This window comes from Bacillus rossius, chromosome 3 (genome assembly GCF_032445375.1).
Source record: "Bacillus rossius redtenbacheri isolate Brsri chromosome 3, Brsri_v3, whole genome shotgun sequence".
NCBI lineage: Eukaryota > Metazoa > Arthropoda > Insecta > Phasmatodea > Bacillidae > Bacillus > Bacillus rossius.
In genome coordinates, this window is record NC_086332.1 from 14429710 (window position 1) to 14451617 (window position 21908).

At 33.4% G+C, this 21908-nt stretch overlaps 1 protein-coding gene across 1 annotated transcript; it reads left to right on the plus strand.

Moving 5' to 3' along the window:
- Positions 1-2037: 2037 nt before the first annotated feature.
- Positions 2038-20608, plus strand: LOC134530256 (gamma-interferon-inducible lysosomal thiol reductase-like). Its single transcript, XM_063364947.1, has 6 exons — positions 2038-2490; positions 4045-4239; positions 6928-7101; positions 10103-10249; positions 12081-12143; positions 13730-20608. Exons 1-6 carry the CDS (start codon positions 2377-2379, stop codon positions 13754-13756), a joined length of 720 nt encoding a protein of 239 aa, XP_063221017.1. The 5' UTR covers positions 2038-2376; the 3' UTR covers positions 13757-20608.
- Positions 20609-21908: the final 1300 nt, after the last annotated feature.

Genomic DNA, 21908 nt, shown 5'->3' on the forward strand with positions numbered 1-21908 from the left:
GCCACTCATAATGTAATACGTAAACCGATCGTCGCAACAGTCTTGTGCAACAACAGATCATGACCACACACAGGGAAAAGGTCATTAGGGGTGCCAGGCTAGCGGGCTGCTAGGTCGTTGATGTCGGGTCGTGGGTACTCTGCCTCCGCATGCCCCGCCAGGTACATGGCTTGAAATCTAACCTGAATGGTTTTCTCTTGGCTGCGAAGGCCGCTCGGCCGTGTGGAGGACGGAAGACTACGGAAATGATTGAACACAAGTATGTGAGAATTACGTTTAATTTAAGAGCTTCACCGGGGGTCCACGGGGGTCCACAGTACGCTCTACACGTTCGCTCCGCAGTTCAGTCCCACTAAAAAAACTCCCACCAACACTTGGCAGCGTCTAGTGGTTACACAATTACAGTTACAAAACGATCAAAAAAAAAAAAAAAAAAAAACACAACACTATGCGACACTGAAATGATTACCGCGGCAGTCTCGCGGGACATGGGTCGATGCTCGCTGGAGATGGCCAGTGCCGAAAGTTAACGGGTGCAGGGGGGGCTCGATGAGCGGGCTCCTAAGTTCGAAGAAACACTTACGTGAGTGCAGCTGGCAGGCATATGCACGGCGTCCTTAATTAAAATACTCTCACTGGAGTTGGCCAGTACCGTTAGTTCCGTGATCCAATACGCAGCGCGGTATCACAACAAAGACGGTCGGGATAGGCCTGGTTCCGCAAAATACGCGCCGAATCGACTTGGGCAGCGGTGAATTAATAAAAGGATTTAGTTATGAATGTATCGTGCAGAATAAAAAAATGAATCAGTGAAACTAACTTGAATGCTGCCCACGGACACATGTCTGTTCCCGGCGCGGAGTGGTTGAGACTGCCGAAAGATGGCCGCTTCGCTTGGGAGGCAACTTTCACCTCCTTTGTGAGTCGGCGCCAAAAACTTATAATAACTTAATTTGTTATATGATGAGTAAAAAACATAGGTACTCCAGGTGCTTGATTAAAACTTTGCACCTGGTAAATAGTTGCCTAAGGCTTAACAGTTGTTTTAATTGATTTCCTAATTTAAAAAGGGGCACCAAGTTGGCGACTGTAAATTTAACAATAAATTGTCTAAATGTGCACTGTTTGGGTTTGAATTCCCTTAGTTTGGCTAGACCACTATCACAGGCCAATTAATCAAGGCCAGTAGCCGCTCTGGCTAGTAACTAGGTTTGCTTTCTCTACGACGCACTTGCTCACTGCTTGTGATTAATTAACTTTGTCTTAATGCCTCGTTTGGGAATGGTTTTCTGTAGTTTAGTCCCCGGGGTATTCATGTCTTGATGTTTAATTCAGTTAATTGAGGTCACGCCCGGGGCGCTCGCTTGACTCTTTCCGGCTGGGCTAGGGTGCACTCCGAAAACGAGATACGGTACTGGCGGTGCGGAGCACGGGCTTAACGGCCATGGTCGGTACGACATCATACTGTAGTGCAAAAACAAGACCAATAGCAAGTCGTTAAAGTTAGAAAATTTTTAACTAAGACTCACAAACCATTTTCTTTTTTTTTTAAATTAACGATGTCCTGTAATTTGTTATTGTTTATTTTTGTATAGCATTACGAACCCTCCCGCGCTCTTAAAGAGGATGGATTTTGATCTATATATGCCCTTGGCTACTGACTAAATGAAAGATAATTATTTCTAACACGTATGTACACATTCCTTTAAAACGTCTTAAAATACATACAAATGTTATATTTTCTGCCAAACATTAATCAACAACAATCATACTTACATGTATCATACACACACTAAATAAAGAGAAAAAAAATTCTGACTAGAAAAACTATAAAAATATATATTTTTATTATAGTTATATAAAATTAACGTACTAATTTCTGTGTTCTCTAACGTGTATTGTAATATAAATAATTAAATAAATATAAAATTTAAAAGAATGTTTAGACTCTGGTTATTTGATTTTCTATGATAAAAATATAATTAAAATGTTAAATGTCTATGGAAAAATAAAATAATATGGTTTGCTGATACACATTCTTCACAGTTTAAAAACATATGTATCTTTGTCTTGTTTACAAACTCTAACTTAAGTGTTGTTATTGTTTTATGGGGTTATAAGTGATATTTTTTCCTCCCATATGTTAGGCATACGCGTTTCGTATTCACGTTTGTTAATTTAAGCGGGTACATAAAACACAAGTTAAGCCCACTTAAGCATATATTTCATGTTTATCCACGATGGAAATTGTTTTACAATTTCTCGATAAATATATGGGTTTAGTACACGTGAGCAGACCTTACTTGTGATACCTCTTTATTAGATTATTATTATAGTTAACTTTCAAGTTGTTTTAAGTACAAAATTGTACTAAATATGTTACCGTCCATGTATTCGATACGGTATAAAATTGTTTTCATTGTGTTAGCTTTATCTCTGTTATGGCTACTGTTGAGAATGCTTCCAGGTTCTCAAGTACCCACTGATGAGGTTAGTAACGGTAGTATTTTGTTTTAGAAAGTATTGGTAAATTCTAAAATGCGATACCGGCTTTTGAGGAAGCTTAATAAGGGAAAAAAGTAAGGGGTGAATCATGTCATAGGAGTAGATGAATGAGAGAAAATAATTTAGTGGTAATTTTATTACTTCGCGGCTTTTCCGTAAATTAATAAAATTCTGATAATGGTGTTCTTCAGAACTACAGGCATTCCTTGTTTTACCCTGTCAACAGTGTTTTTTTATTCCAACTGGTTTCTGAGAAGTTACAGTTGGTAGGTCACATTAGATAGCCTATGTGGTGAAGTGGCCGTCGCCATGTTGTGCTTTCGTTGCTTTGCCAATCCTGTGGTTTTCCATATGCAAGAACTACTGAAGAACGTGTATACTTTGGATTTGGATATTGTAACTCAATGGAACGTAAATAATAACTAAAAAAAAAAAAGTGATTCCCAACTGTGCATCCAAATCCAAGCGTCAACCCTTGACTGATTTTTTTTTGGAGTATGTAGGCATGAAGCGCCGACTTTTTACATGCTATAGCATGTAACCTGATTTACAAAAATGAATTATTACGTTTGATACACGTAATGACAATTCTTTTTATATGGCAGGTTATGTGCTATCGCACAAAACAAGTCTGTGCTTCGTGCCTCCATACCGCTAAATAAAAACCCTGACAAGGGTTGCCGCTTCGGTTTTGATGCACAGTAGGAAATCACATTTTTTTTTTTAAAGTTATTATTTTTATTTCATTGCGTTACAATATCCAAATCCAAAGTATACATTTTCTTACATGTGGTAAACCACAGGATTGGCAACGTAGTAAAAGCACAACATGGAGACTGCCACTTCACTGTATATAGGCTATCTAATGTGACCTACAAACTGTAACTTCTCTGAAACCAGTAGGAACTAAGAAATGCTGTTTACAGAGTAAAACAAGGAATGTCTGTAGTTATGAAAAACACCATTTTCAGAATTTTATTATTAATTTATGGAAAACCCATGACTTGAGAATATTACCCTCTATTTGGTAATACCGGTATTTAAATTGTTAAAATTTGTGAAAAATGTAGAAAAATTTTATTCTTGGCATTGTGAAGTTTTGAATATTCCTACCCGGTGTACGCTCTTTCACAATACCAGTATTTAATTATGTTAAAAATGTGAAATATATGAACAAAATGGTGATAGGCCCTACCAGTATTTATTTGGTAAAAAAAACCTCAATTTCAATGAAATATGTTTTTGTAAAGAAATGTAGAATGTAGTTTATATTCTAGTTAACAATACTGAAAACAAGAATTATGAGAAAAAAAACATAGCCTAAGCTAAAATAGGGAATACAATTTTCAATGCCAAAAAACATCCATCTTCCAGTCCACTTGCCTCGAAAGAAAGTATAGGGGTGGTAATGATGTAAGCAATGCCACGTTGGTGACGTAATGAAACATGGTACGGTATCGCATTCTAGAATAGTAGTCCCAAAAGTATATAGGTAGTACTTGAAATGATGCCTCGTACCAAATGCTACGTGTTCCTCAGGCAGAGATGGTGGTGGCTAAGAAGCAGCACATACAGGCGCCCACAGAGCCCCCTGTCACGCCCGTGGAAGTGGCCGTTTTCTACGAGGCGTTGTGCCCTGACTCCCGCAGCTTCGTCCTGAAGCAACTGCTGCCTACGTTCGAGAAAGTTCCCCGCCTCGTCACCATCAAGCTGATACCATATGGGAAAGCTAAGGTGCGTAAGTCACCTGTCTTCTTCAGCTTAAAATACCTTCTTTTTTTTTTAACAATTAGAGTTTTGTAAATAATGACCTTAAAACTATATTTTGTAAAACTACGCATTTAGAAGGAAATATTTTCCAAGGTACAATATTACAATATCAGCTTTAGTTCATTATACCAGCTATAGAAATTTTAACATTTAAGTTATCGTTAACTACTTAGTCATACCGTAAAACAGGTTGAAAAAAATTAAGGTCTGTTCAAAAAATTTTTATAAATGAAATTTCTCAGTTTATTTTTTATATTTTGTAGACTGAGTTTTTACCAATATTAATTGGAGATGATGCAGAGCTCAGTTGATGATAGCTTTCCATACTCAAAACTGTTCCACACAATGTTCACAGACGCAGCCTGAAAATTTTTCTCTATGTGGACATCGTAAATTAATAAGAGTTACAAATGTTGGCAAATGTTGTGCTTTTAACACACAATTAAATTTATTTAAACCCATTTCACTATTAAATTTCTCAAAAATTATTAGAATTACTTAAAAATAAATGCTGGTTTTGTAAATATTTTCCACGTATCTGCCATCAGATATGGTTGTAAACAATCACCTTAGTAATAAATTTTAATAATTAGTTAAAATAAAATTTGAATGGTTAGTAGCAAATTTGGCAAATGTGTACTTTCCTTCTTCCAAGCAAACTTTTTACTGATGTTCATAGAATATGGCGTTTAACGTAAATAATAGATTGTCTGATTCACAGCATGGGTTCAGAACAGGTAAATCAACCATGACAAACTTAGTCTCCTTTCTTAATCCTATTTATTCAGAAGTCATCACACGTGGTCAAGTAGATGTTTGTTACTTTGATTTAGCTAAAGCTTTCGACACTGTTAATCATCAAATACTACTAAGTAAATGTTCCAAAATTGGGCTAAGTGATAAATATTTATCATGGTTAACAAGCTATTTAAATAACAGAAACTTTTATGTTTCAGTACAGAATATAAGTTCAGATCTCCACCCAACTCCTTCTGGCATCCCGCAAGGTGGCACACTATCTCCTTTACTTTTCAATATCTACATTGATGATATAATATCTGGATTAAAGAACTCAGTTGGCACTCTTTTTGCCGATGACTTAAAGATATATAGAAAAATCTCTTCATATCATGACAGCTATCTTCTACAATGTGATATTACAGAAATTGCAAATTGGTGCACAAATAATTTGGTCAATCTAAACATGGAAAAAACTGCTATCATTACCTTCTCTAGAAAAACCTACCCATTGCAATATGAATACAAACTTGATAACTCACCTATTAAAAAATCTCAACATGTCAAAGACCTAGGAATTTTACTGGATCAAAAACTATTTTTTCATCTTCACATTGAAAACATTATCTCGGTATCTAACAAAATACTTGGTCTAATTAAATTTATCACCTTTAACACCTCCAATATTGACTCTATTCTCTCCCTCTATACAGCTCTAATAAGATCAAAACTTGAATATGGTTCTATTATATGGAGCAGCATCAATAACACTGATATTGAAAAGCTTGACAGGATTCAATCTAAAGTATCTGACTATATTAACAAAAAATTAAATACCATCAATAACATAGATTTAAATTCCCTCCTTGGTTCATTATCAACTAGAAGAAAGATCTTAGATGCCATTTTTGTCTTCCATTGTTATTATGGTAATCTTATATGTCCTCATATATTTGATGTTACTGGCATTAAAATTCCTTCTTTTAATAGCCGTAACCCACCTTTTTTGTGCACACTTTTAAATACAAATGATATTATATATAGACTTGTTAACAATTTTAATATGTATGTTAATCACTTACAACCTACCAGAGAGAAAAAACTTGTTAAAAAAATTATTATTTCGGCATCCAAAGATTAATTATCTTTATGCTCTAATGTTATTACCTAAATTATTTAATACCAGATGTATTAATCTAAGGATACCAACTGTATTTTTCCACATAATATTATATGTTCTGTATTTATACATTTATTACTCTCATGAAACATTTTTGTTATTTTAAGTACTTTTCAGAAGTTAAGCACTCATATGGATATTTGTATGTTATGTTGTCTTGTCTTTGTTTGTCCTACTTTTTGTTGTTCTTATAATTTATTGTTCTGTTCTGTTACTGTATTTGTTTTTTTTACATGTCTTACATGTTGTGCCCACCGTTGGAGCCTTGTGCTGTTGGTGTGGCATGTAACAAATAAATAAATAAATAAAAAAAATAAAAATACTTTTAATATTAGAAGTTTGAATACCGTAATTTTTTTTGAGATTACAGTAGATTTTATTTTGTTGCATGAATTTCAAAATAATTCAAAGAAAAGCATGTCCATTTGACTCTCTAATGTTTCAAGTCAATTTGTTTGACTTTTGTAGGCTTGGATTCATATAATAAAAATTTTGACTTTTGTAGGTTTCGATTGCATATAATAAAAATTTGAAAGAGATAAAAAAAAATAGTGTTAATAGATGTTTCTTTGTTATTCTACAGGGGCACGACCTAAAATATTTATAGCTTTTTGTAGTGCTGTGTCTTTGGTCCCAGAAGTGGTCTTCGTGAGCATTGTGGTTTGTCATGTAATCTCCAGACTAACTCTGTGGGGACTCTTCGTGAGCACTGTGGTTTGTCGTGCAATCTCCAGACAAACTCCGTGGGGACAGGCTACACATTCACGTGCCAGCACGGCCCCATAGAGTGCGAGGCGAACAAGATACACGCGTGCGCCATCGCGACGGTGCGCGACACAGAGACCCTGCTCAGGTACATCGGCTGCATGATCGACGACAACCTGAACCCCTCGGAGGTCGGCCAGAAGGTCAGTACGTCCGAGCTGCCAGCTTGGTCGATCACATTGCATCCATATATACTGGTTTGGAGGTGCAGCTTCCCTTTGAATGTCAGTGAAAGTTTATTTTTACTCTATGCGGTTCCTGATTGATTTTGCTTTTTCCAGTAAACCCATTCAAAGTTGTTTCTGGTGATAATAATTCTTGTTTGGGAAATGAAAGTAATATATACCCGCCCCTTGAAATAACACTGTTCGATTAGTGCGGTGTTGAAGTAACGATGCCAGTTAATTAGTTATGATTTGAAGTAGTGCAGTCATAAATTCAAAGAAGCACTTTTTTATGTCCACATAAAATTTTAATTTCCACTTTAATTTGCACTTGTGTAACAAGCTCAATGCAATGAATTAAAAATGACAGCACTTAATATGACTACATATAATCAAAAAAGATAGTTTACCCTTTCCGTAACAGCTATTCACTTTTTATCCTTATCTAATCTATTAAAGATTGAAACAGAGATTATATATTAATAATAAGATTATTTTGTAACTCAAAATGCTGTGTTTTATGCCTGCTTAGTAAGGAAATGTAAAGTTAGTATTTTTATATTATATAGTTATATTATATAGTTATTTTTATATTGTATTTTTGGTTTTTATCATCAAAATGCAATTTAATTATGCAATTAATAATGCTATTGTGTTAATATTTGTAATTGAAATGTATTTAGATGTGTTAACAATAATATAAATAGATTTAAACGGAATAAATATCAAATATGGCACAGTAATAAAACGGAATTCGATGGCTGGAAAATCAATTATTTTGAGTAACATGCACGCCTATGGGAAAAATGTATTTTATCAATGCTGTTTTAATTAGCGCTCTATTTTCCTGGAACGAATTAGAGCATTACTTCAAGGGCAAGTGTACCAGTGAGTCTGAATTTGACTGACAAAGTTTGGTTGATGGTTCATACGACAAAATAAGTTGAAAACATTTATATCACTTATGGTGTAAAGTGTTTCCCAAGACTGTGAAGTTGGAGCTGGATAACATTTTTTTTATTGTAAATAATAAAGGATATAAAATGGAACACTATGCATCTGGATTGTGTTTAATCGAATGAAGTTGTACGGCCACCTGATATTTTGTCCCTGTCGTAAATTGATTTCATTGAAATAAATAGGGGTGGTAACAAATCACAAAAATATGTAGAAAGAAGGTGGTACCCAAAATTATTTCAATGAAATAATTTTGCAACAGTGACAAAATTTGTGGTGGTTGTAGAACTTAGTTCAGTTATTAAACATAGGTAATCAAGATGTTCAGTGTTCCATTTTAAATACGTTCTCTATTATTTTCAATAAAAAATGTTGTTCAGCCCCAGCCGTGGGAAGCCTTTTAGACCACAAGTCGTATAAATATTTTGAACTTATTTTGTTGTGATGATCCTTCAACTGAAGTTTGTGGGTTAGATCATCTCAATCTTAATGTTATATATTGAATTATTCGTTATATCATGTCATTGGTTTTTCTGTTTTTGCTTCTCCACGTTAGCTTTGTAGTTTATTTCAGTATTTGAAACCTCAATTTCAATCATTTAGGATCCTTACATTTTATTAGACTTAGTTTCTAATTAGTATTTTTGATGGCTATGTATTTTCATATGGTGTGTTATTTATAACTGTCAGCACCTTTCGTGAAATTGCACTATAATTTGGCAAACAAATACAGCCAAACTATTTATTTACTGTGACCAATGGGGGAAAAAAATTTATACATTATTATTTTTTTTGCATACAAAATAAACTTTATAAACTAGGCTAAGATAGCGTTATAGACTTTATTATATTATACAAAATACAATAGTTTAGAAAACTGGCCACCAATCAAACATAATGTTTAAGCTAGGTTTCAGCCAATTTTTACCCTAGTGCTATACTAAAAGAGATGACACTCATGTGTCATTTGTCGTGTGTGACTTATGAAGGAACAATAAGTGAGCCAACTTTACAAGCTGGTGAGAAGTGTAAAGCCTTAACCAGTTGTGTCTGATGATGGCGGTTAGATTGCTCTATGTACAACATGTCATACATACAGTTAGTTGTGTGTCTTGTATATTTGACATTCCACGTAACAAAGATTCAGTATATCTCCTTGTACACAAAGAGGACTAGCCAGGGGTGAATATCTGTAGGATTCCGGGGGGGGGGGGGGGGGGGGTGGTGAGAGTCAAATTTTGTTTTATTATTCCTGTGTCACAGTTGTGATTTTGCAAGTGCAAGTGGGGCCCCACAGCGAGGGCTTTATGCCCCGTGAGATTAGCAATAAACAGAAGCATTTCCTGACCAATGTTCATCAATATTTCTGCCTCCTCTTCATGTTGAACGTATGTACCCAAAGTCGGCCTCTGCGAGAATACATACTAGTTTTTTTATGCAAAGCAAATATCAAATTGAATGTTTAAAATATTTGCAAAGTTGAATTGCTTTTCCAATTATTTTTCTTTTGGAAGCTGTATTACACTTATTATAAAGTACAGGATTAAAAAAAAAATCATTTAACTTTTGTAATGTTTGAACTGATTAAGTAATTAACCAAATGGTGCCTATTGATAACATCATTCAATAAAAATTATTTAATAATTGTGCATAATATTAATATTGAGCATTATTAAAGTTTAGTGTCACCTTTTCATTTTTTTTAAGCAACCAACTGTATTGAAGCACACACATATACAATAAAAAAAAACTTAATTTCTTCATGAGCGAATCTTAGGCTTCCACTGTTTGAAATCTTTGCAACGAATGCGAAGCTTCACATCCGGCAAAACGAGGGTCATCGTTTCAAAAAGAGTTCCGAGTGATTCGCTTGGTTGGAGCTCTTGCACAGGCCTAGCCCAGAGTTCATACACCTGCATGGCGCATGTGCTGGCAAGACCCGTGAAGCCTGCTCGCAAGCAGTTGGTGGTTGTTGCCGTGCCTTGGCGGTGCGTGGCTGCCGCACCGTGTCGAGTGGTTGCAGTGCGCGGAGGACTGGAAGGTGGACTGGAAGGCCGTGTATGCGTGCGCGATGGGGCCGGAGGGAGAGAAGCTTCTGAAGCAGCACGGCGACTCAACCTTCGCACTCAGGCCGGGCGTGTCTTTCATCCCGACTGTTCTGTTGGGCAAGGTGCGTGTGCGGTCGAGAAACAGCTAGGTACCACAGTTTATGTTTTATACACTTTTGTGCTCACCAGTTTGTCTTGTGTCCACTTACTCCCTGGGGGGGAGAGTGGTCAGATCTGCCCATATTGCTGTGAGCCGGTGGGTTTTCTTGTGGTTAAGAGACCTGCAAAATTTGCGGTTTCGATGGCCTTCAGGATAGACTGCACATACCCCTGTACACTCGGGCAAATAACGCAAGTTCGTTGGCTGCCGACTCGTAAGTCGTCTCAGCTGGTTTTGTCTGTGATTCGATCCTTCTTTTGGTTGAGGGTCTATAACTGGTTGAGATTCTTCCAGATGAACAGTAAGCCAATGGCAAAAATTATCTAAGAGGTACATGTGTTTGAATTCTAGCCTATCACCGAATGAATCCACAAATTTTGCAGGTCTCTACTCGTGGTTATTCTGGTTCCTTCACCTCCCGCATTCCGTCAACACTCCATTCTCATCTCTTTACCCCTCATTGCCTCTTAATTACCTTTATGTTGTTTAGGATTTAGGTCCTTGGCTTTTTTTCTGGTTTTTACTTTAAGGTAATGAACACTAAGTAAGCTCTTTCTAAAAGTGCAGAATGCAGTTTACTTGAATGCAAATTATAAGCTATAGCTATAGGTAGGGACAAGATTTAATGGTTTTACCTACTTTTAGGACAGTTCCATTATTTTTGAACAGGAGATTTTGGTGGTATTGTTTTTTATTTTTATATATTGTCTTTATTCGTTAAAAACAAAATGATGTATTGAAAAAATATGAGATTAAAATGTTTCTTAATACTTATTTCACCAAAATATTTTAATTTTTTACTGGCACTAGTAAAATCATTAGTATTAAACATGTATAGTACAGAAATACTCAGAAGAATAAAAATAAATCAGCAAATTTTTGTGTTTTTGAGACACATGTCATCATTAATGTAAAAACTTGTTACTAATGTAAGCGATGCAAGAATAAACAATGTAATAATATTTTCCAATCCATTTAGGTCATACATTCTCGTACAAAATGTATGCTAGATTACATTCAATGGATTTACAGTGATAAAAGATTAAATTTTTGTGCAGTTGTATTTCGGTTGTATCACAATTCAACCGTACAATCTTGTTACTAGCTTTTGGCCATAGATAGGGGCAGGCATTTTTCGCAAAAAAATCTGAACGCCTATTAGACTGCAACAAGGTACACCCCCCAAGCGGTTTCTCCCTTGTGATTGGCGGCCGTCTGCGAGAGAAGTCGTTCCCGTATTTGACCGAGCCACTCAGGACGCGTTTGCTACAACGCTGAATTACTGTGATTGGTGTTGTAACTATCCCCATGTACCTGAAAGAAACTCACCCAATCGCAAAACATGTAAGATGCTACGGTGTTTTTTAACTTTCATCTAGTATCAGAATCTTTTCGCGAAATATGCATGGCCCTAGCCATAGGGCATAGATTATAACTGGATTGATTATATTTTCATGTATGTTTCCTACCTAACTTACCCCTTAAGAGGCAGCTTATAGTGCTATGGCAGCCCCAACTAGTCCCTCTCGTGCTTTTAAAACACTGCCTGTTGACCGAGAACATGACAGTAAATGCAACCAAGATGCATCACCGTATCAATATTTTTTTTAGTGGTTATTCCATTTTAATTCCGTGTAAATGTGTGTTGAAGGAAAGTTGCTACTGAGTGTGTTGGCCACCTTTAATAGTCACTGTTGGCCAGTATTTTTATTTTGTTTACTTTTATTCACTCATTTAAGGTAATGGATTTTTAAAATGATCCTTACACTGATCTCTCTTATTGCTTGTTTCAGAGCCAAGATAAACAGCCAGCGATTTTAAAAAATTTACTGAAAGAAGTGTGTTCAAAATTTAAGGTAATTAAGTGTTAAATATTTTACAACATATTGTTTTAAAATTTATTTTATTGTACATTGGAAATGACCTTCAAAGATATATCTTAAACAAAAAAAATATGTTGCTTGGTATTTAGTACTGCAGCATACTTTTAAAAGTTTAGTTGAAAAGTAGAGAAATTCAAGATAGTGAACTGCCAACAGTTTGAAATAATGTCATATTTTTTCTGAGGAATGTTATTTTTCAATTGTTCAGTTATGTTATCCCTATGAGCACTATGCAAGCGGTGACATTGAGAGTGCTCTGGTGACCGCTCTGTTAGTTTCAAAGTGTAGTTACTGAGTGGACTGCAGCAAAAACTGTGCATTTTAGCTGTTCATTCACATCATTCTGAAGAAACAGAATGGAAATACAAATGTGGATAATGTTTAGTACAGTATCTTGATTTTGAACTCATATAATACTAATTTAAGTGAAAAATATAATTTCCAAACAAACATATGGGTATAATTGCCAGCAGAAAGCTAGCATACAATGAAAGTAAAAAAAAAAAAAAGTCATTAAGTTGTCAATTGGACAAACGTTTGTGAATTATCTTCTTTCTGAGTCACTGTGCATATGCTATTCAAAACTAATAATAAAAAAAAAACTATATATGATTTTATCATGATCATATTTTAGTTGTTTTCTTTAAATTTCTCATTTTGACAGCAGAATCTGAGTGTAAAGGTATTGTGGTCCTAATGCTGATGCCACTGAAATGTGTGTGTTTTTTTATATGTATATTTATGGTTTTTGTGTAGTAAAAAATATAAAACAAAAAAAATTGAAATTGTCTGTTATTACACTCTATAATTAAAAAAAAATTAATTTATTCACACATGATTGCAATTTTTATGCTCAGAATGTTGTTACTTTATGAAGAACTCTGAAATCCGTAAATTGTCTATAGCACTTATATAAGGAAACAGATGTGTATAGTCCTTTTATGTATTTTTGTGTGCCTGAATGCGAACTGAATAATGAGTTCTGGCCTTGATATTGTGAGCTCATGAAAAATGTGTTAATAGCCTTGTAACTGTAAAATGTTATGAATTAAATTTTGTCAAAACTGCAGAACTTAATGATTTTTTTGTTTTAATATGTTGAGATCTGTTTTTTTTATAATGAATTGATTTTTGTACGCAATCTGTCACAAAAATACAATGAGCTGAGGATTAATTTACATAGATTTAATGTTTCAACATATCTGTTATAGCACATAGATGACAAAAGACAAAAAAAAAGACACAATATAAAGTAGCAGTATTATGAAACATACATATTTCTAAATGATTAATTTTATTTACAAGGCTGTATAATATAACATTTACATGAATGATGATAAGATAATTTTTGTCCTTGAAAGTTTACTTTTGAACTCTTTAATAGTCCTTGAAAATTTTTGGAAAATGCAACCTTAATATTTGTAAGAAACATGGAAAAAAAAAAGTTCAAATTTGTGTGTAAATTAATTGGAAAGGGTTAAGATAGTTTAATTAATATACAATAGTAATGTTTCATCTTTTTTCAGTTTTAATTGCTAGTATCTTTGTTGTGGTTTCAGGACCAGTCGGTCAAAGAGTGCATGTGACCACCATGCCCATGCAGTTCCGTGCAGGTAAACTCTTCGGCGAGCAGGGAAGAGTTTTATCGGCAATCGTCCTGGCCAGCCACTTTGCACAGTGGCTACACACTGTTGTCACTCCTACCAGTTTTTATATCGTATTCTACTTACTTCTTATCATAATGTGAGTTTGTCCCCAGTTCAGTGCTGGGGGCTGTTGTATCTAGAGAGCACTAAGAACAAATCAAAATACGGGGGCATAATTTTTGCTGTGCTGCACCGTTGCAAGAACAAACTGAAATTTCACTTGTACCTGTTGTTTTATGTCCGTAAACAGTATAGGATAAAATATTTTTTATTATTTTACTAAATACTCAACAATTCATAATTTCTATGTGTTATTGGTTTTATTTTCAAAATCTACATGCTTTAAAATGTTAAAAAAAATTACCTTAGAACCTGTATTTTACATTTTTCAAGGAACTGAAAAGAATTGTTTTAAATAAGGGAAATGCGAAAGTGAAGGAAAGTAATGTAAGTTTGTTTATTTACGTATCATCTCACAAACACAATACATACTGTACCTTTTTGAACTTTCTTTCCGTTTTTATTAAGTCACTTTTTTTGAAATCTAACAAATTACTCTGGAATTTGATCCTAAACAGAAAATGAAAAAAGTTAAGAATGGATTTTTTGTTTATGATATTTATAGTTACATATATCTATGTCAATATGTTTCATTACTTAATAAAATTTTCTCTGTTTTTGCCATACTTAAAGGCTTAAGACTTATATTTAAAAAGTTAACCTCTGTAAATCTTTTAGGTCTGTGCAAATATTTTTTTTTATGCGAAGCGAATATCAAATCAAATGTTTTAATTATTCGTAAAGTCGAATCAAATTGTGAATCTTCGAAGCTGTATAACATTTGTTTTATATAATGCAGGAATGAAGTAAAAGAATTTTTTTTTATTGTTTGAACTGATTAGGTGACTAACCAGTTGGGCCCTATTTATAACGGTATTCAGTAAAAATTATAAAATAACCATGCATAATATTTATACTGCGCATTCATTAAAGCAAACGGAGTGCCACCTTTGATTTTTTTTTTAAGTAGCCAACACTATTGAATCAAAATGTATATAACATAAAAAAAAAACCTTAATGTTTTCATGAGCGAATCTTAGGTTTCCAATGTTTCAAAGCATTGCAACAAATGCGAAGATTCACATTAGACATAAAGCTAAGCTTTGCATCACAACTGGAGCTTCAAATAAAACGAATAGCAGATATTCTGGCAAAATCAAATAGAATATTAAAAAAACAGCTTCGATTGATTCGCTTAGTCGAAGCGTTGCACAGGTCTTATATCTTCACACAATAACAAAACATGGCTACATTAAAAATAAGTATAACTGCAGTACTACAGTATGAAAGTTTAGTCTAAAGTAAAACTACTGTTTCAGGATACTGTAGCTTAAAGTTAAATGTTTAGTATTTAATATGCTATAAATTGCTAAGCATTGTGAAAATTAAATGTCTTCCCTGTCAGCACTGAAAAGGGTGATTTTCTTAGCACCAAATTAAAACAAATACCAAAAGAGGTAGAGGAAAAGTGCAGTTCAGGGAATGCTACATTATTGCATTACATTATAATATTATAAACAAAGGGTTTGTTTCAGGCAGCAATATATAAGAGTGATTTAAATTATCGTAAAATTGAGGTTCTACTGTATTTCTAACAACATTTTATTGTGAGACTGGATTCATTGTTTTCTGCATTGAAAAAAGACAAAAAAATTAATATAAATATATTGGCATTGTCATAATTAACTTGTGTATGTAACAACTAAATGATTTTTTATTTGTTAGTCTGGGTATTAGATACTACATATTCGTTATTTTAAATTTGTTGTTGAATGTTTATTAAAAAGTAAACATTTTAAAAATTTGCAGTGTAATATAATTATTTTTATTGAATTTATGTTATGGTGTTTATTTTGTTGTTATTTTTGTATAGCTTTAAAACTGGAAGATCAAAAATTCTAACTAAAATGTGTAATGTTAAGACTGTATTTATGTAGATGTAATGGTTATTGGTAGTGGTTGTAAGCGCATTCCTATTTTTGGTTAATGGTGATATCTCCATGCCAAGCTGGATTTTAGTAGTAGTTTTAATATTTCTGTGAATTTTAATTTGCAGTTTTTAATCATTCAAAAAGATTATGAGTAATACTAGTATTAATATTATCATATGTATTCATATATCTACAAATGTTGCTTCCCAAGGAAACTGCCTAAATCAAAATTAAAACGTTGATAGACTCACAAGTATTTAAGTGTAGTTGAATTAAGCTATGTTCACTACATGAACTGAATAACCAGAACTACGTCACCACAGCCTAGGTACACTCATAGAGACACCATCTTCAGAACAGCAGCTTCATAATGGAAGCATATGTGTCAATCCGCACTGTAGCATAGGACTCAATAAGGTGATTCTGATGAGAGAAGACAAAGTCATTGCAGGATAACCTGCTTATGTGAGATTAACTGTTACGGAAAAAGTGGCATATGAAGCCAAGTCAGCAGATTTTATGAGTAGAAACAAGATTTTATGGTTTTATTTTGTTTCTAAAAGAGAATGTTTCGGTGTTATTGTTTTTATTTGTATAAAAGATGTTTTTAATACCTATTCCACCAAAATAGTGGTCAAAATTACATGCTGCATTTTTACGATGAATTAATCTGTATTAAATTGGTCTAAAACAGATACATTCAGAACATTAAAAATAAATTAGCGAACATTTGGTCGTTTCTATGTGATTCAATGAGAGATTTACAATAAAAAAATTCAATTAATTTTTTTTGATCCATGTCCTTTGGTACAATTTTTTGTTGGGGGAAAAGACATTCCTTGAATTTCAAACATTAAAAGAATACTTTTTTATGATTTGAATTAAGTTTTGGTTTAATACTACTTAATTCCATGATACATAACTAGCATTTCAGTGCTATATGGTGTATACCTCGCATTTTGGTGTTATGTGGTTTTTTTGACATGCTTTTCGGAGTTATTTTGGTTTTAACGCAGCTCGCCATATAATCTTGTCCCTAGTTAATTGGGCCTGAGTTTGTAGTGAAACCAGCTGTTGCAGGGAAACCAGTTGATGTAATTGAACCGGCTTACAAAAAAGAGCAGATGAAGACACACCTCCCTGATTCATGGTGCTAGTTAATGGCCAAAAGAAATGTTCTACACATTAAGCTGCATCTGGCTGTTTTCGTAACAGCATGGGTAGGCTCTTCAGTTTCCCAAAAAATTTTAGAACGTATTTAAAAAAGTCTTGTTTGCCAATAAACATGGAAAATAAACTTTGGTTAGCATCAGCAGGTCTAAAGTTAGCACGTTCTCCAAGTTGGAACCATCTAAACTTCAGAGTTTTGACTCCAATATTACAGTTTACCCAATGATCCACAGAAGAAAATTTGTGCTAGCAGAATGTCAATGGGACCAGGTTTCTCAAAGTGAGGGTCTGCTAACGGTATGGAACCAATCTGTGATCGCACGCTAGGATATAATGCTGCATGAGGTAGCCTCTAGCGATTTGTGACTCCACAAAAAATTTAGTGGCTCAAAACACATTGAGTTTGACTGAATTTTGTAAAAAATTATTTTAAACAGACAGTGTCTCTTAACAAACTGGTAACTCTTTCAGTAAACTTTTGGTTGGCTGCCAACACTGTAGTAGAGGCTTAAAAAATAAAATGAGCTTGAGTTACACAATCAAGTAGGCCATCACATCGCATGATTTTCACCTTCGGCACCATAAACATAGATCAGGGCTGTTACCAAAAGGACTACAGCTAAATCTCATTTGTAAAAAAACCTATTAACACAAAGTTTTTACACAATCCCAAAAAAATTACATACGAGCTAAAATGCTAAGAAGTTTGTTTAGTACAAAGTATGATTATTATCTAATACAAAGTTGATTTTGTCTCTTGGGGAAACAACTATTTGAATTAAAGAAAAGTTAATACAAACATCACAAAATTATGACAAGAACAAAATTATGATACAATCAAAATTATATTGATGCCATCACGTAAGTTCAGATGGGAAAACTGTTTAAAAAGTATATATTCATCCAAATTTGTGGTATGTCATCTTGTAGGTAATGTATGAGACTTGTTGCTTTCTGCTGTTATAAATGTCTGTCAGTGAAAAAATATTGTTACAAGTGTCAAAATGACTGTTTTGGAAAAATTTGTATCATGGTACATTTAATTGTCATATTTGTTTTAATGAACAGATTTCATAAAAGATAATACATACCAATAGCACCGAAATATCCTGTTTTTAAAAATGAAATTGGCTTGAAAATAAAACCATAAAATCTTGCCTCTACTAATACGGCATGGCCATATTTCTGAACGTGCAGGGTTTAAGACTTCATTCTAACTATATTTCTTTACAAAGTTGAATTTGGATTTATCCCAACTGGTGGTGTGATTGATAGATAAGATCTTCCATAGACTACTTAGAATATAGACTTGTGCCAGAAATTGTTGTTTAATTGCTGTAGTTCCCAGCGTACAAGGCATCATGGCATATTGGACAAGGTCACCTTTTAAGAAATGAACCTTGCTTGTCCACATACCATCCTAAATAAATTAGATGGTGTTTTATGAGGAATTACCTATGCAAGTGTAGAGAAGGTGTGTGAGAAGCGTATTGTTCTCTCTTGATAAAAATTAACTTGACAGTTGTGATGGATGAGAAAGGAGGATGGAGGGGGTGAGATGTTTGTATTTCCTCATTGCACCCTAGCACAAGGCTGGGGGAAGGGTGGTTGCATGAAATTACTAACCAGCAGTTTATAAACAAATTAGGGACATCTGTTTTAACTGCAGAGCTTTTAAATTCAGCAGGGGGAAAAAAACTGACTGTAACATAAAGTCAAGCATGACAGATACAGAACACCAACTCATGGTGGAGCTTGTACAAATTTTCTAAAATAGCTATTCCCCTACCTCTTTTTTGTAACAGCAGCATAAGTACCGCCGGTTGGGCGGACTTATTGACGCAGTGACATTTGTACCATCATGTCTTTTCAGTCTTGCATAAAATTATTGTTTTATACGTTTGAAAATACAATAATTCTCTGACCTATAGCTTGTATGCCATTAGCTTGTTGTTAATTTTCAAGGTTTTGCCAGTAAACTGTCTTCCAATTTTTTTTTCTTCATCAATATATTAATAGTTTTAATGAAGTTAATGTTTTTTATTACAAGAGCTGGGTAGGTGCTGATTATAATCATCAGATATTATATTGTACTGATTACAGAAATTTTATATTGGCAGCACAACACCAATATTAAAAACTATTTCAGTTAGTGGTCACTTATTTAACTTACTAAGTGGCACTTAAATTTTCGTTTTTCAAAAATGTGGTTATGTAAAACAAAACAAAAAACCTGTTGTTAAGTACAGGCTCTCACTATAAGCATTAGTATCATGTATATCTTGAAAATATTTGGTTTTGATTTTAAATAAGAAAATCAATCACTATCACTTATTTTTCCAAAAGCAATTTTTAATTATGAACCGGTGAGTTTGTTACTCAGTAAAACTCATCCTTTTTATTAAGATTGGTACTTCAAATCTTAAATTGAATGTTCATTGTAATAGTTTATTAAACCTTAAATATTAGACAGTTGGTCTTGGTTTTTATTCTGTATTTAAAATGTCTGGTTGATTTCAGTATTCTGTTTACATTAATTGTGTTGTTTATTCAGGGTACTTAAAAATATTTTGATGTATGCAATAAATTACATATGCTGTCATGTGACTAAAGTATATCTATTGGTTAATAAATGAAGGAAAGTCATTAAGAAAGTCACAAAAAAATATTTTAAAAGGTAACCTACTGTGTTAATCGCTTGAAAACTTATTTTTTTTTGTCGACAAACTCCACCAATATTTATGCACTCATCCCATTATTTTGTCAGTTCCCTAATATCAGCTGCATACAAATTTTTTGGTTCGCTGTCTCAGCCATATTAGGACATGCTGCTGTTCTATCGTACAATTATAGAATAAAGTTGTCATTTTTAAACTAAATGATGCATGCTTGCAAATGCTATTTAATAAATAAATGAATATCATAAAGCTGTATGATTCTGCCATATATTAATGTTCTTGGAAAATACTTTAAGATAAGTCCTATCAATTTGTGACCTACTTAATGAATTTTTCTCATAGCTTTATGCATCTCTGAATATGCTTAAGAAATAATTTTTAATGATTTAGTACATTAACAATATCAGTTTCATATAAATATCACTAGTTAGAATCATAATTTGAACAACATTATTGGCTGTTTTACATTGTTTTTTGAAAATATGTTAACAATTTTAACTTGCAGCATAGGAAATTGATAGACTAATCAGAATAGTGGGTAAACAAACAACTTTTATGGAACTACTGAATAGGTATTACATGTCATATGTGTTTGAGCTTGTATGTGAGAGTACTATTTAAAAAAATCTTTAATCATCCTGTAGAAAATTGGTAAGATCTGTATCAAGTAATCAGCATAGACATGACTGGTAATAAAGGTGAATGGCCCAGATATAGTTAATTTACACCAGTTTTTACGTATTGCACTACTGGACAAATCATTCAAAACTTAAAACATTTATTGACCACTGCCTGTATTTTTTGTTCCTGTCCACAGTATTTAATTTTGGTGTGATTTCCTAACCTGTTTCTCTAATGGAAATGTTTTGTATCAACCTTCAGAGGAACTTTGTTTAATTCTGCAAGCTGTGAATGTGTTTGTGGAAATATAGATACATCTATTTTTTGACAAATGTTTTTGATTTTATTATTTTGGAAACAGTATACCATATCATCAGTGATACGTAGAGACCTGCAAAATTCGCGGATTCAATGACCTCCAGGATAGACTCTACTACACTCTACACACTCGGGCAAATGCCACCTGTTCATTTGCTGTTGACTTGTGAGTCGTCTCGACCGAGTGTCTGTGATTCGACACTTCTTTGAGCGAGGGTCTCCTAATTGGCCCTCATTACTCCAGATCAACAGTGAACCAGTGGTAGAAGCAGAGCTAAGGTATAATTATTTGAATTGTAGCATATCACGAAATGAATCCGCGAATTTTGCAGGTCTCTTGTGGTATGGTTACCTATTTTGTATGATATGTACATGGGTAACAAGGAAAGTATAATGTAATTAAATTATTATTGATAAAATGCTATGTCTTGTACTAAACTGCTATATATCCTGCCATAGAGTAGATATATTAGTGTGTAAACTATATAATAAATTGTGGATCTAGGAAGATAACATTACTATGAAGAAGACGGCTGTTAATTAAATGTATGTTTTATATTCATGAATATTATATTGGATATTTTTATGTGTGGAAAATTGATACAAGCCTAAATTACGTGGTCCTAAAACAAGTAAACTATATATATATATATATATATATATATATATATATATATATATATATATAGTTTACTTGTTTTAGGACCACGTAATTTAGGCTTGTATCAATATATATATATATTTTTTGTTTGATTAACCATTTATAAGTTTTTGAAAGAATGATCAGTAAAATTCCCTCCTTTTTTTTTTTTTTTACTTTCCCTTAAAATGCTGTTATAAGCCACCAACCTTTGAGGAAACATTAAAACACATTCCTAACTATCTAAATATCTGTTTATTATTTTATATTTGTAGCCATTACACAGAATGAAGTGGTAGAGCACTTTTTTAAGAGGTCATTTCCATTTAAACCATGTGATACAGTTGTCTGCGAGTCAATCAATCAAGAAGCAAAATAGACAAAGAGTTAATGTTTCCAAATTATGTATATTTAAAAAAAAAAAGTATTAATCTAATTTAATAAAAAAAATTTTTTATTAAAAATGTTAGATAGGTTATTGAAATGGGAAATACACATACGTATGTAATTCCCAATTCTGTCACTATATGCAAACTTGTGGTATTATTAGTAATAATTTGTCACCATTAAAATTTTTTTGTAATTGTATTTTCAATACAAATACATAGCATGTGTTTGTAGCAGGGATATTTCAAGGGTCGGGGAAGCTGGGAAACCGCTCAGGGCCCCACGAT